The sequence below is a fragment of the Salmo salar genome, chromosome ssa12 (genome assembly GCF_905237065.1).
Source record: "Salmo salar chromosome ssa12, Ssal_v3.1, whole genome shotgun sequence".
Taxonomy (NCBI): domain Eukaryota; kingdom Metazoa; phylum Chordata; class Actinopteri; order Salmoniformes; family Salmonidae; genus Salmo; species Salmo salar.
Genome location: NC_059453.1, coordinates 36,532,763 through 36,547,357, shown reverse-complemented (window position 1 = coordinate 36,547,357; position 14,595 = coordinate 36,532,763). Strand labels below are relative to the sequence as shown.

Genomic DNA, 14,595 nt, shown 5'->3' with positions numbered 1-14,595 from the left:
GAATATGGTGCCATTTTGGGGCGCAGCCATTGAGATCATTGTTTTCTCAATGGGATCATTCCCAAGAGGTAGCAACCAAAACCAATACGTAACAGACAATGAAATGCATATAGTACCTAGAAATCAACTATTTCTGTGCAGGGTACCCATTGTCGATGCATTTCAATGTGCTGTCATGGTGACCATGACAACATCACATAACGCCTGGCAGATGTCCGTGAACACATTCACATAAAGCTCAGTGTGTGCATGTAAGTATCATGTGTCAGTGTGTGCATGTAAGTATCATGTGTCAGTGTGTGGATGTGTGTGCATGTAAGTATCATGTGTCAGTGTGTGGATGTGTGTGCATGTAAGTATCATGTGTCAGTATGTGGATGTGTGTGCATGTAAGTATCATGTGTCAGTGTGTGCATGTGTGTGCATGTAAGTATCATGTGTCAGTATGTGGATGTGTGTGCATGTAAGTATCATGTTTCAGTGTGTGGATGTGTGTGCATGTAAGTATCATGTGTCAGTGTGTGCATGTAAGTATCATGTGTCAGTATGTGGATGTGTGTGCATGTAAGTATCATGTGTCAGTATGTGCATGTGTGTGCATGTAAGTATCATATGTCAGTATGTGGATGTGTGTGCATGTAAGTATCATGTTTCAGTGTGTGGATGTGTGTGCATGTAAGTATCATGTGTCAGTGTGTGCATGTAAGTATCATGTGTCAATGTGTGCATGAAAGTATCATATGTCAGTGTGTGCATGTAAGTATCATCTGCCAGTGTGTGGATGTGTGTGCATGTAAGATCATGTGTCAGTGTGTGCATGTGTGTGCATGTAAGTATCATGTGTCAGTATGTGGATGTGTGTGCATGTAAGTATCATGTGTCAGTGTGTGCATGTAAGTATCATGTGTCAGTATGTGGATGTGTGTGCATGTAAGTATCATGTGTCAGTGTGTGGATGTGTGTGCATGTAAGTATCATGTGTCAGTATGTGGATGTGTGCGAATGTAAGTATCATGTGTCAGTATGTGGATGTGTGTGCATGTAAGTATCATGTTTCAGTGTGTGGATGTGTGTGCATGTAAGTATCATGTGTCAGTGTGTGCATGTGTGTGCATGTAAGTATCATGTGTCAGTATGTGGATGTGTGTGCATGTAAGTATCATGTGTCAGTGTGTGCAAGTGTGTGCATGTAAGTATCATGTGTCAGTATGTGGATGTGTGTGCATGTAAGTATCATGTTTCAGTGTGTGGATGTGTGTGCATGTAAGTATCATGTGTCAGTGTGTGCATGTAAGTATCATGTGTCAATGTGTGCATGAAAGTATCATATGTCAGTTTGTGCATGTAAGTATCATCTGCCAGTGTGTGGATGTGTGTGCATGTAAGTATCATGTGTCAGTGTGTGCATGTAAGTATCATGTGTCAGTATGTGGATGTGTGTGCATGTAAGTATCATGTGTCAGTGTGTGCATGTAAGTATCATGTGTCAGTATGTGGATGTGTGTGCATGTAAGTATCATGTGTCAGTGTGTGGATGTGTGTGCATGTAAGTATCATGTGTCAGTGTGTGCATGTAAGTATCATGTGTCAGTATGTGGATGTGTGTGCATGTAAGTATCATGTGTCAGTATGTGGATGTGTGCGCATGTAAGTATCATATTGTCAGTGCGTGGATGTGTGTGCATGTAAGTATCATGTGTCAGTGTGTGGATGTGTGTGCATGTAAGTATCATGTGTCAGTATGTGGATGTGTGCGCATGTAAGTATCATAATGTCAGTGCGTGGATGTGTGTGCATGTAAGTATCATGTGTCAGTGTGTGCATGTAAGTATCATGTGTCAGTGTGTGCATGTAAGTATCATGTGTCAGTGTGTGGATGTGTGTGCACATAAGTATCATGTGTCAGTATGTGCATGTAAGTATCATGTGTCAGTGTGTGGATGTGTGTGCACGTAAGTATCATGTGTCAGTATGTGCATGTAAGTATCATGTGTCAGTGTGTGGATGTGTGCATGTAAGTATCATGTGTCAGTGTGTTGATGTGTGTGCATGTAAGTATCATGTGTCAGTGTGTGCATGTAAGTATCATGTGTCAGTGTGTGGATGTGTATGTGTGTGCATGTAAGTATCATGTGTCAGTGTGTGGATGTGTGTGCATATAAGTATCATGTGTCAGTGTGTGCATGTAAGTATCATGTGTCAGTGTGTGGATGTTTGTGCACATAAGTATCATGTGTCAGTATGTGCATGTAAGTATCATGTGTCAGTGTGTGTGCATGTAAGTATCATGTGTCAGTGTGTGGATGTGTGTAAATGTAAGTATCATGTGTCAGTATGTGGATGTGTGCGCATGTAAGTATCATATTGTCAGTGTGTGGATGTGTGAGATCATTGTTTTCTCAATGGGATCATTCCCAAGAGGTAGCAACCAAAACCAATACGTAACAGACAATGAAATGCATATAGTACCTAGAAATCAGCTATTTCTGTGCAGGGTACCAGTTGTCGATGCATTTCAATGTGCTGTCATGGTGACCATGACAACATCACATAACGCCTGGCAGATGTCCGTGAACACATTCACATGAAGCTCAGTGTGTGCATGTAAGGATGTGGATGTGTGTGCATGTAAGTATCATGTTTCAGTGTGTGGATGTGTGTGCATGTAAGTATCATGTGTCAGTGTGTTGATGTGTGTGCATGTAAGTATCATGTGTCAGTGTGTGGATGTGTGTGCACGTAAGTATCATGTGTCAGTGTGTGGATGTGTGTGCATATAAGTATCATGTGTCAGTGTGTGCATGTAAGTATCATGTGTCAGTGTGTGCATGTAAGTATCATGTGTCAGTGTGTGCATGTAAGTATCATGTGTCAGTGTGTGCATGTAAGTATCATGTGTCAGTTTGTGCATGTAGGTATCATCTGTCACTGCGTGGATGTGTGTGCACGTAAGTATCATAATGTCAGTGTGTGGATGTGTGTGCACGTAAGTATCATGTGTCAGTATGTGCATGTAAGTATCATGTGTCAGTGTGTGCATGTAAGTATCATGTGTCAGTGTGTGCATGTAAGTATCATGTGTCAGTGTGTGCATGTAGGTATCATCTGTCACTGCGTGGATGTGTGTGCATATAAGTATCATGTGTCAGTGTGTGCATGTAAGTATCATGTGTCAGTGTGTGGATGTGTGTGCACGTAAGTATCATGTGTCAGTATGTGCATGTAAGTATCATGTGTCAGTGTGTGCATGTAAGTATCATGTGTCAGTGTGTGGATGTGTGTGCATGTAAGTATCATCTGTCAGTGCGTGGATGTGTGTGCATGTAAATATCATGTGTCAGTGTGTGCATGTTAGTATCATGTGTCAGTGTGTGCATGTAAGTATCATGTGTCAGTGTGTGGATGTGTGTGCATGTAAGTATCATGTGTCAGTGTGTGCATGTAAGTATCATGAGTCAGTGTGTGCATGTAAGTATCAAGCGTCAGTGTGTGGATGTGTGTGCATGTAAGTATAATGTGTCAGTATGTGCATGTAAGTATCATGTGTCAGTGTGTGGATGTGGATGCACTTAAGTATCATGTGTCAGTGTGTGGATGTGTGTGCATGTAAGTATCATGTGTCAGTGTGTGCATGTAAGTATCATGTGTCAGTGTGTGGATGTGTGTGCATGTAAGTATCATGTGTCAGTATGTGGATGTGTGCGCATGTAAGTATCATATTGTCAGTGCGTGGATGTGTGTGCATGTAAGTATCATGTGTCAGTGTGTGCATGTAAGTATCATGTGTCAGTGTGTGGATGTGTATGTATGTAAGTATTACGTGTCAGTGTGTGGATGTGTGTGCATGTAAGTATCATGTGTCAGTGTGTGCATGTAAGTATCATGTGTCAATGTGTGCATGAAAGTATCATATGTCAGTGTGTGCATGTAAGTATCATCTGCCAGTGTGTGGATGTGTGTGCATGTAAGTATCATGTGTCAGTGTGTGCATGTAAGTATCATGTGTCAGTGTGTGCATGTAAGTATCATGTGTCAGTGTGTGCATGTAAGTATCATGTGTCAGTATGTGGATGTGTGTGCATGTAAGTATCATGTGTCAGTGTGTGCATGTAAGTATCATGTGTCAGTGTGTGCATGTAAGTATCATGTGTCAGTATGTGCATGTAAGTATCATGTGTCAGTGTGTGGATGTGTGTGCACTTAAGTATCATGTGTCAGTGTGTGGATGTGTGTGCATGTAAGTATCATGTGTCAGTGTGTGCATGTAAGTATCATGTGTCAGTGTGTTGATGTGTGTGCATGTAATCATCATGTGTCAGTATGTGGATGTGTGCGCATGTAACTATCATATTGTCAGTGCGTGGATGTGTGTGCATGTAAGTTTCATGTGTCAGTGTGTGCATGTAAGTATCATGTGTCAGTGTGTGGATGTGTGTGCATGTAAGTATCATGTGTCAGTGTGTGGATGTGTGTGCATATAAATATTGTGTCAGTGTGTGGATGTGTGTGCATGTAAGTTTCATGTGTCAGTGTGTGCATGTAAGTATCATGTGTCAGTGTGTGGATGTGTGTGCACATAAGTATCATGTGTCAGTATGTGCATGTAAGTATCATCTGTCAGTGTGTTGATGTGTGTGCATGTAAGTATCATGTGTCCGTGTGTGGATGTGTGTGCATATAAGTATCATGTGTCAGTGTGTGCATGTAAGTATCATGTGTCAGTGTGTGCATGTAAGTATCATGTGTCAGTGTGTGCATGTAAGTATCATGTGTCAGTGTGTGGATTTGTGTGCACTTAAGTATCATGTGTCAGTGTGTGGATGTGTGTGCATGTAAGTATCATGTGTCAGTGTGTGCATGTAAGTATCATGTGTCAGTGTGTGGATGTGTGTGCATGTAAGTATCATGTGTCAGTATGTGGATGTGTGCGCATGTAAGTATCATATTGTCAGTGCGTGGATGTGTGTGCATGTAAGTTTCATGTGTCAGTGTGTGCATGTAAGTATCATGTGTCAGTGTGTGGATGTGTGTGCATGTAAGTATCATGTGTCAGTGTGTGGATGTGTGTGCATATAAGTATCATGTGTCAGTGTGTGCATGTAAGTATCATATGTCAGTGTGTGGATGTGTGTGCATGTAAGTATCATGTGTCCGTGTGTGGATGTGTGTGCATATAAGTATCATGTGTCAGTGTGTGCATGTAAGTATCATGTGTCAGTGTGTGCATGTAAGTATCATGTGTCAGTGTGTGCATGTAAGTATCATGTGTCAGTGTGTGCATGTAGGTATCATCTGTCACTGCGTGGATGTGTGTGCACGTAAGTATCATGTGTCAGTGTGTGGATGTGTGTGCACTTAAGTATCATGTGTCAGTGTGTGGATGTGTGTGCATATAAGTATCATGTGTCAGTGTGTGCATGTAAGTATCATGTGTCAGTGTGTGGATGTGTGTGCATGTAAGTATCATGTGTCAGTATGTGGATGTGTGCACATGTAAGTATCATATTGTCAGTGCGTGGATGTGTGTGCATGTAAGTATCATGTGTCAGTGTGTGCATGTAAGTATCATGTGTCAGTGTGTGGATGTGTGTGCATGTAAGTATCATGTGTCAGTGTGTGGATGTGTGTGCATGTAAGTATCATGTGTCAGTGTGTGGATGTGTGTGCATATAAGTATCATGTGTCAGTGTGTGCATGTGTGTGCATATAAGTATCATGTGTCAGTGTGTGCATGTAAGTATCATGTGTCAGTGTGTGGATGTGTGTGCATGTAAGTATCATGTGGATGTGTGTGCATATAAGTATCATGTGTCAGTGTGTGCATGTAAGTATCATGTGTCAGTGTGTGGATGTGTGTGCACATAAGTATCATGTGTCAGTATGTGCATGTAAGTATCATCTGTCAGTGTGTTGATGTGTGTGCATGTAAGTATCATGTGTCAGTGTGTGGATGTGTGTGCAAGTAAGTATCATATGTCCGTGTGTGGATGTGTGTGCATATAAGTATCATGTGTCAGTGTGTGCATGTAAGTATCATGTGTCAGTGTGTGCATGTAAGTATCATGTGTCAGTGTGTGCATGTAAGTATCATGTGTCAGTGTGTGCATGTAGGTATCATCTGTCACTGCGTGGATGTGTGTGCATATAAGTATCATGTGTCAGTGTGTGCATGTAAGTATCATGTGTCAGTGTGTGGATGTGTGTGCACGTAAGTATCATGTGTCAGTATGTGCATGTAAGTATCATGTGTCAGTGTGTGCATGTAAGTATCATGTGTCAGTGTGTGGATGTGTGTGCATGTAAGTATCATGTGTCAGTGCGTGGATGTGTGTGCATGTAAGTATCAAGTGTCAGTGCGTGGATGTGTGTGCATGTAAGTATCATGTGTCAGTGTGTGGATGTGTGTGCATGTAAGTATCATGTTTCAGTGTGTGGATGTGTATGCATGTTAGTATCATGTGTCAGTGTGTGCATGTAAGTATCATGTGTCAGTGTGTGGATGTATGTGCATGTAAGTATCATGTGTCAGTGTGTGCATGTAAGTATCATGAGTCAGTGTGTGCATGTAATTATCATGCGTCAGTGTGTGGATGTGTGTGCATGTAAGTATCATGTGTCAGTGTGTGTCAGTATGTGCATGTAAGTATCATGTTTCAGTGTGTGGATGTGTATGTATGTAAGTATTACGTGTCAGTGTGTGGATGTGTGTGCATGTAAGTATCATGTGTCAGTGTGTGCATGTAAGTATCATGTGTCAGTGTGTGGATGTGTGTGCATGTAAGTATCATGTGTCAGTGTGTGGATGTGTGTGCATGTAAGTATCATGTGTCAGTGTGTGGATGTAAGTATCATGTGTCAGTGTGTGGATGTGTGTGCATGTAAGTATCATGTGTCAGTGTGTGCATGTAAGTATCATGTGTCAGTGTGTGGATGTGTGCATGTAAGTATCATGTGTCAGTGTGTGCATGTGTCAGTGTGTGTCAGTGTGTGCATGTGTGTGCATGTAAGTATCATATTGTCAGTGCGTGGATGTGTGCGCATGTAAGTATCATGTGTCAGTATGTGGATGTGTGTGCATGTAAGTATCATGTGTCAGTGTGTGGATGTGTGCGCATGTAAGTATCATGTGTCAGTGTGTGCATGTGTGTGCATGTAAGTATCATGTGTCAGTATGTGGATGTGTGTGCATGTAAGTATCATGTGTCAGTGTGTGCATGTAAGTATCATGTGTCAGTATGTGGATGTGTGTGCATGTAAGTATCACGTGTCAGTGTGTGGATGTGTGTGCATGTAAGTATCATATTGTCAGTGCGTGGATGTGTGCGCATGTAAGTATCATGTGTCAGTATGTGGATGTGTGTGCATGTAAGTATCATGTGTCAGTATGTGGATGTGTGTGCATGTAAGTATCATGTGTCAGTGTGTGCATGTAAGTATCATGTGTCAGTATGTGGATGTGTGTGCATGTAAGTATCATGTGTCAGTGTGTGGATGTGTGTGCATGTAAGTATCATATTGTCAGTGCGTGGATGTGTGTGCATGTAAGTATCATGTGTCAGTGTGTGCATGTAAGTATCATCTGTCACTGCGTGGATGTGTGTGCATGTAAGTATCATGTGTCAGTGCATGGATGTGTGTGCATGTAAGTATCATGTGTCAGTGTGTGCAAGTAAGTATCATGTGTCAGAGTGGGCATGTGTGTGCATGTAAGTATCATGTGTCAGTGTGTGCATGTAAGTATCATCTGTCACTGCGCGGATGTGTGTGCATGTAAGTATCATCTGTCACTGCCTGGATGTGTGTGCATGTAAGTATCACATGTCAGTGTGTGCATGCAAGTATAATGTGTCAGTGTGTACAGGTAAGTATCATGTGCCAGTGTGTGGATGTGTGTGCACGTAAGTATCATGTGTCAGTGTGTGCATGTGTGTGCATGTAAGTATCATGTGTTTGGCCACTGAAAACTCCATCCTTGGGCCCCAAACACAAGCCTCCTCAGAATCCCTCCCTCCCTCTCTCTAAAGAAATGCGTTGTCAGGTGCCCCTCGTTGCCGGGGTTCCCGGGGTGAACGATTGCAGAGGAGGCAACGAAGCGCGAGAGACAACGGTGAAGAATAACAAACACTGCTCTTCTCACGGACCAATACATACGCTGACGCCCTCTCTACAGCCAGCTGGACGTGGGCCTCAGAGTGGTGTCGGTGTGTTTATATATAATGTGTGTGTGTGTGTATGAGCGCGCTCGTGTGTATGTGTGTGTGTGTACACAATGTATGTGTGTGTGTGCGTGCATGTATGCTTGTGTGTAATAATGGAGGTCTTTGTGGTAACAGTGTAAATGTACTCTTGTTCGCATCAAACTGGTCGAGTGGAAGATAAACAGATGGGAGCTGATTTATGATAATGGACAAAACAGCAGTGCAGCGAGAGAGAGAGAGAAGAGAGAGAAGCGAGAGGAGCAAAAATGTTTAAGAACCCCGGGTCTATTTCCCCCATGTCTACCGTATTTTGTTCTGTCTACATTTTAGGAATGTTTACTGACAATTGCTGTTTCCATCAGGCCTGTCTTGAGTTTTTATCCGACAGGTACATTACTCAGAAAAATGGTTTGATGGAAACATGGTTAGTCAGAAAGAGAGAGAATGGGAAAAAAAGACAGGTAGAGAGAACAACAGACATCAAATGAGAGAACAGGAGCAAGTTGTGGCAAAGAGACAGGCAAAAACAGAGACAAAGTGGAAAGAAAAAGAGAAGTACTGAGAACCACTGAGGAAGAGAGAGAACAGCAAAAGAGACAAAGAGAGAAAGAGCACTTGGGAACAGCACAAAATATGTTAAGCCTACAGGGATACTCCAGAGGTTACCACGGTGTAGAGTAAAGTTGTCCCTAGACACTGATCTTGGGTCAGTTTTACCTCACTTATGGTTAAGGTCAGAATTGGGGGAAGGGAAGCTGATATTAGAGCTGTACCTAGGGGCAGCTTTCCCACTCACCCCCGCAGGAGACTCCAATCCGGCGCTGTCGTCTGTATACTTGGTCCCTATTAGGACTTTGGCCCTGTCCGGGGTCAGCAGATCTCCACCCTAAAAGGAGCAGAACACAGGACGCAGTTAATAAAACTGCCTGCTAGGGGACGCCCTTGAGCATATCCTAATTCCATGTCTCTAATATAGAAAAATAAATCACATGAACTCTATTCACAGTGAGTTTTCATATGCGCCAGCTGGCAGCGAAATAGCTGACTACTAACCCTTAGGTGGCTGGCTACCCCCTTAGCTGGCTACTTTTTCTTGACACAAGCTTTCTTGACACAAGCTATCAGACTTTCAGGAACACACTGTATTCATGACATTTCTATCTGCAACATTCTACAAGTTTGCTTACTTAAAGCTGGAATCCTTAATGGTAAAACTGTCACATTTCTTTGTGATATTACAACAACAAAGAAGTTACTGCAAACCAAGAACACTCTTTTCTTCCCTATGACATTGCATGTGCAATAGAACAGTAGAATATGTACTGGCATTCTTTTTATCCACGTCTCGCGACGCTCCTCGCCGCTTCATCAACAAAACAAAAACGATAAGAATGGCGGTGGGTCGGACAGTGGAACTGTTTCCCCTACTGCGGAATCCATCTTTAACGTGCGCAAGGGTCAAACTCTGAAATGCCTTTATTGATACTTTGTGCTCACGTATTTGATGAGACAATCAATGTTCTAGCTAGAATAGATACATATTTTGTGGCAATGTTTGACTCGCTTGAATTAGCGACAATTCCCCCTCAGTACAAATCATTTCTGCAGGGCTTAGGACACCGTGCACGCAGAATCGATCAGAATCGATATCTGACACTCACACTAAGAAACCACCCACACAGTTACAAAGTGTCTGGTGCAGTACACAGTATTACCATACATACAATTCCGAGATTATCCAGGAATGACAATCTAAAATGCCAGGCATATGGATGCCACATATAATTTACTATTTAAAGGGTATAGCTACAAATGTACCTAATCTAAAATACCTGGCATATGGATGTCAGAAATTATGTCATAATTATAGGGATAGTTCACCCAAGCTACAAATTTACCTAAACTAAAATGCCTGGCATATATATGGACGCCACAAATCATTACTATTTAAAGGGATAGTTCATCCTTCAAAATGCCTGGGGCTTCATTTATCAATCACGTGTAGCCACAAATCTGTGTGTAAACCATGCGTGAGATCATTTCCACACAAAGTGTGAGATTTATTTGCTTGAGAGTGTGTACATTTATGCACAGCCATGACCATGCGTACGCACAGTGCCAAGTGGTAGAATAAGGGAACTGCTTGTCAAGCGTAGAATTGGGAAAATACACTGAGTGTACAAAACATTCAAACGCATGCCATTCTGGTGCACATTAAAGTGCTATCCCAACGGGCACTTTTCAGCGGGAGCTTGCTAATCGCTATCTCACATCCCTGGAGGAGCCAATGTTTCGGACGCAATCATCAGCAAAACGAACTGTGACATACCATTTCCATACACCATCGCACAACAGGTTGAAGTCAAGAGGGGTTTCTTTGCCATCAATGGGTTCCCAAATACGAACGGAGCAATAGACGGCACCCACGTTGCCATAAAAGCACCATCCCAAAACGAGTTCAACTAGGTGAACAGAAAAGGCTTCCATTCTTAATGTGCAGGTAATAGGTTATGTGACGCGTAAAAAATGCTGCTGAATGTCGTGGCCTGGTGGAACCCATGACTCGTTCATTCTGCAGAACAGCAATGTTGGTCTATACGCCTACAGGAGGGAGCTGTTGAGGATGGATGGCTTATTGGTGACTGTTGCCTACTCATTTGAAATATATTTGCCATTGCTAAAGCAACTTGAATTGTTCTCTTTTTGTAGCTATGTTTTTATTTTTACTGGTCAAACCACAACTGAGCAAACCAAATAAAACCTTTTGGTTGTACTCTATTTCAGTCTAGGAGCAGTTTTCTTTTCTTAGCTTGTTTTGGTTGCGCCATTGTAGGCTATTTCATGGTACCACGTTGTATATTACCTACTGGCATTAATTTTGCTCATATATGGTTAATTAGGGGTGCTTCGAAACGCAAATAGCCAAGGTCGTACACAAGCACTGAGGCTGAGAACATTTGGTATTTATCAACGGTTATCTCCTACCGGTTAGTGTATGACACTCGTAGGATTGTTTGATAAAACATTTTTTTTTATTCGATTTTTAGTAATAGTTTCTATGCAATATTGATAAATGATGCCCCTGGCATATATATATATGGATGTCACAAATCACTACTATTTAAAGGGATAGTTCATCCAAGCTACAAATGTTCCTCATCTTATGAATAGCTAAATAGAGATAAACCTGGAGATCTAAATAGACAATGGATCTGGATAGTCAGCAACCTACCCATGTTTGCATAGCTTTAGAGCATTTGAGAGTTGTTGGGTTAAAATAAACAATGGGAGCGGTAGGACACATGTTAGCATTAGCATGCTAATCCAAATTATATTAAAAAGATAGTCCAGCAGAGTAACAAACAAAAACATTTGTGTGTGTGTGTGTTAGTGTGTGTGGCGTGGGATTGTTGTGACCTTATGCTCCAATGGCAACAAAGAGGAGTGAGTGTGTGTGCGTGTGTGTTTACTTACAATGCAGGCCAGGTCCCTGGCCTGGCTCTTCTGACTGTGCAGACTCCCAATCTCAGTCTGGGAGCTCGAATGCGACATTCCCTCAAAGAAGGGCCTGGGTGACAACCACATAAAAAAAATATTTGAGAGACTGTGCTGAGGTGGGTAGTAGTGACACTAACTTGTGTACCCATTTAGGTGATGTTTACATACTAGTCATTCAGCTGCAGTTGTCTCTCACGTTTCTCCCCTGCAGCGACTTTCTTTTCTCTCGCTTTTGATTTGATGTACAGTAACAACGCACAAATAAACTCCCTTTAACACTCAGGAAAATATGAGTCTTCACTTTGACTAAAGTGTGAACGTTATATGGGGCCCTGTTTGAGTTTAGCTGTACTCATGACATTTTGTGCGGCCATATTTGAGTGTAGGTGTACTGGCGACATGATGTGGGGCCCTACTTGAGTTTGAGTTTATCTGTATTTGGGACATTTTGTGGGGCCTTACTTTAGTTAAGGTGTACAGTACTGATAACATTTTGCAGAACCTTACTTGAGTTTGGGTTTGGGCGTGCTGAGGACACTCTCGTTGTCCTCCATCTCAGGGCCGCTGTCACTCTGGTTGTAAACCTCCAGACTATCATAGAGCAGGTCCAGATCCTCCTCCACCTCCTGGGTCTGGTCCACTGGGTCCGAGTCCAGAACCTAGCAACAACAAATGGACAGTGAAATAACCAGTCAATCAATCAATCAATCAAGTCAGTCAATCTTTTATCCATCCATTTATCAACCAATAAAATCACTTCCAATGAGCAAGTAATAGCACACTGGCAAGGAATAACTCCTTTGGCTGATGGAGTTGAAAGTTCAGAGTAGCATTGGTAACTCAGAAAATAGTTGTATACGTACACCACCAGTTTATTAAATACACCACCCTGTTCACGAAAATGGTTCGCTCCTGAGTCACGTGGCAATGGCTTGCTATATAAATCAGGCAGACAGGCATCCAGTTACTGTTCCATTGAACGTTAGAATGGGAAAAACGAGTGGCCTAAGCGACTTTGAGCGTGATATAATCTTCGGTGCCAGGCGTGCCGGTTCCAGTAACTCAGAAACGGACGGCCTCCTTGGTTTTGCACACACTAGTGTCTAGGGTTTACCGAGAATGACGCGACAAACAAATAACATCCAGTTAGCGGCAGTCATGTGGGCGAAAACAGCTCGTTGATGAGAGAGGTCGAAGGAGAATGGCAAGAATCATGCAAGCTAAGAGGCGGGCCACAAACAGGCAAATAACGGCGCAGTACAACAGTGGTGTACTGAACGGCATCTCGGAACGCAAAATTTATGGGTTCTTGTCACGGATGGGCTATTGCAGCAGACGACCACACCGGGTTCCACTCCTGTCAGTTAAAAACAAGAAGAAGCGGCTCCAGTGGGCATGCGATCACCAACACTGGACAATTGAGGAGTGGAAAAACATTGCCTGGTCTGATGAATCCCAGTTCCTGTTGCATCATGCTGATGGCAGAGTCAGGATTTGGCGTAAGCAGCATGAGTCCATGGCCCCATCCTGCCTAGTGTCAACGGTACAGGCTGGTGGCGGTGGTGTAATGGTGTGGGGAATGTTTTCCTAGCACACATTAGGTCCCTTGATACCAACTGAGCAATGTTTAAACTCTACACCTTGTAGAATCCATGCCACGAAGAATTCAGGATGTTCTCGAGGCAAACAGGGGTTCGACCCGGTACTAGATGGGTGTACCTAATAAACTGGTCACTTAGTTTATATATCTTTAGCCATATTGCTATTGTAACAACATAATGAATACATTTTCTCTACAATAGCAATTTGTTTTCTTTGGAAACATGAGAGGTCTCAAAGGAGAAAATTGGGATTTTTCCATATTTCCCTTTGGAATTGACAAACAGCTGGCGTTATTTGGAATACTGTAGTTAGACTTATGAAGCTATTGTAATGGAATATGCATACAGAATGCATATAACACAGATAATGTTCTTTCAACTAGGAGAGTATTTATATTATTTGTCAATTAGTTCTGAAATTACTTGGAGCACATAACAAAATGTATTTATTTTAGAGGTGCAAAACATTTTAATTAATTTCCACAGGCCATACATTACGGACTTGTTTGTCTCTGTGCCTTTTATGAATCATTACCAACCGAGATAAGACCAATTAAAAATATCGAAACATCAATTAAAAACTCACTGCTAAGCGATAATAAAATCAGCGTTCTGTTGTATATTTTGAATTTAGTTTTTGTTGCAGGAAGAATAATGAATTTCCCCTCATATTCTCACTAGCTGAATATCTCCATTTATTTTGACTCAAATGACGCTCATAGTTTGTAATTGGCTTTTACAAATGAATCCAACGTCTGGATTGGTGCAGTAATAAACTAGTGCTGCCAATCAAGGGTTCCCACACCCCTGCTACTCTCATCAGTTCCAAGTGAAGTGACACTCAATGAGTAATTTACAAGTATGTAATTATGATTCAATATATTGGCTGGTGCTGAAGCACAACTTTGGGTTAGGGAAGACGAACAATGTGAAACACTGGCTCTAATGGACAATACTTTTTCAAACGTTTTCAATGATTTATTTCCTCCGACGACAGGATGCATGACAAAGCTGTGACCGGGGTCAACCAATTGGTCCATAGAATGTCCTGTCAGTAAAATAGGTGTGTTGATCCAATCCTGCACATAACCAACCATTAATGAACCCAGCCAGCCCTGTATATGTTGAACCATGGGTTGTGTCCCAAATGGCACCCTACTCCCTACATAGTGAGAGATGGGCCCTGGTCTAAAGTAGTGCACTATATAGGGAATACGGTGCAATTTGGGACATATCAATGATGCCACAGTTGCCTTTCCTACTTAGGTCACTTCCTGCTTGAAGGACAGGTAATATTG

At 42.2% G+C, this 14,595-nt stretch overlaps 1 protein-coding gene across 2 annotated transcripts in view; it reads right to left on the bottom strand.

Moving 5' to 3' along the window:
• LOC106564809 (phosphofurin acidic cluster sorting protein 2) overlaps positions 1-14,595 on the bottom strand; it is a 100,109-nt gene that overhangs the window by 22,564 nt on the left and 62,950 nt on the right. For both annotated transcript variants that reach the window (XM_014131228.2, XM_014131229.2), the window contains exons 9-11: positions 12,204-12,355; positions 11,673-11,766; positions 8,995-9,084 (exon numbers count right to left, since the gene is read on the bottom strand). In XM_014131228.2, the coding sequence (XP_013986703.1) occupies positions 8,995-9,084; positions 11,673-11,766; positions 12,204-12,355 (336 nt within the window). The remainder of the gene's footprint in view (positions 1-8,994; positions 9,085-11,672; positions 11,767-12,203; positions 12,356-14,595) is intronic.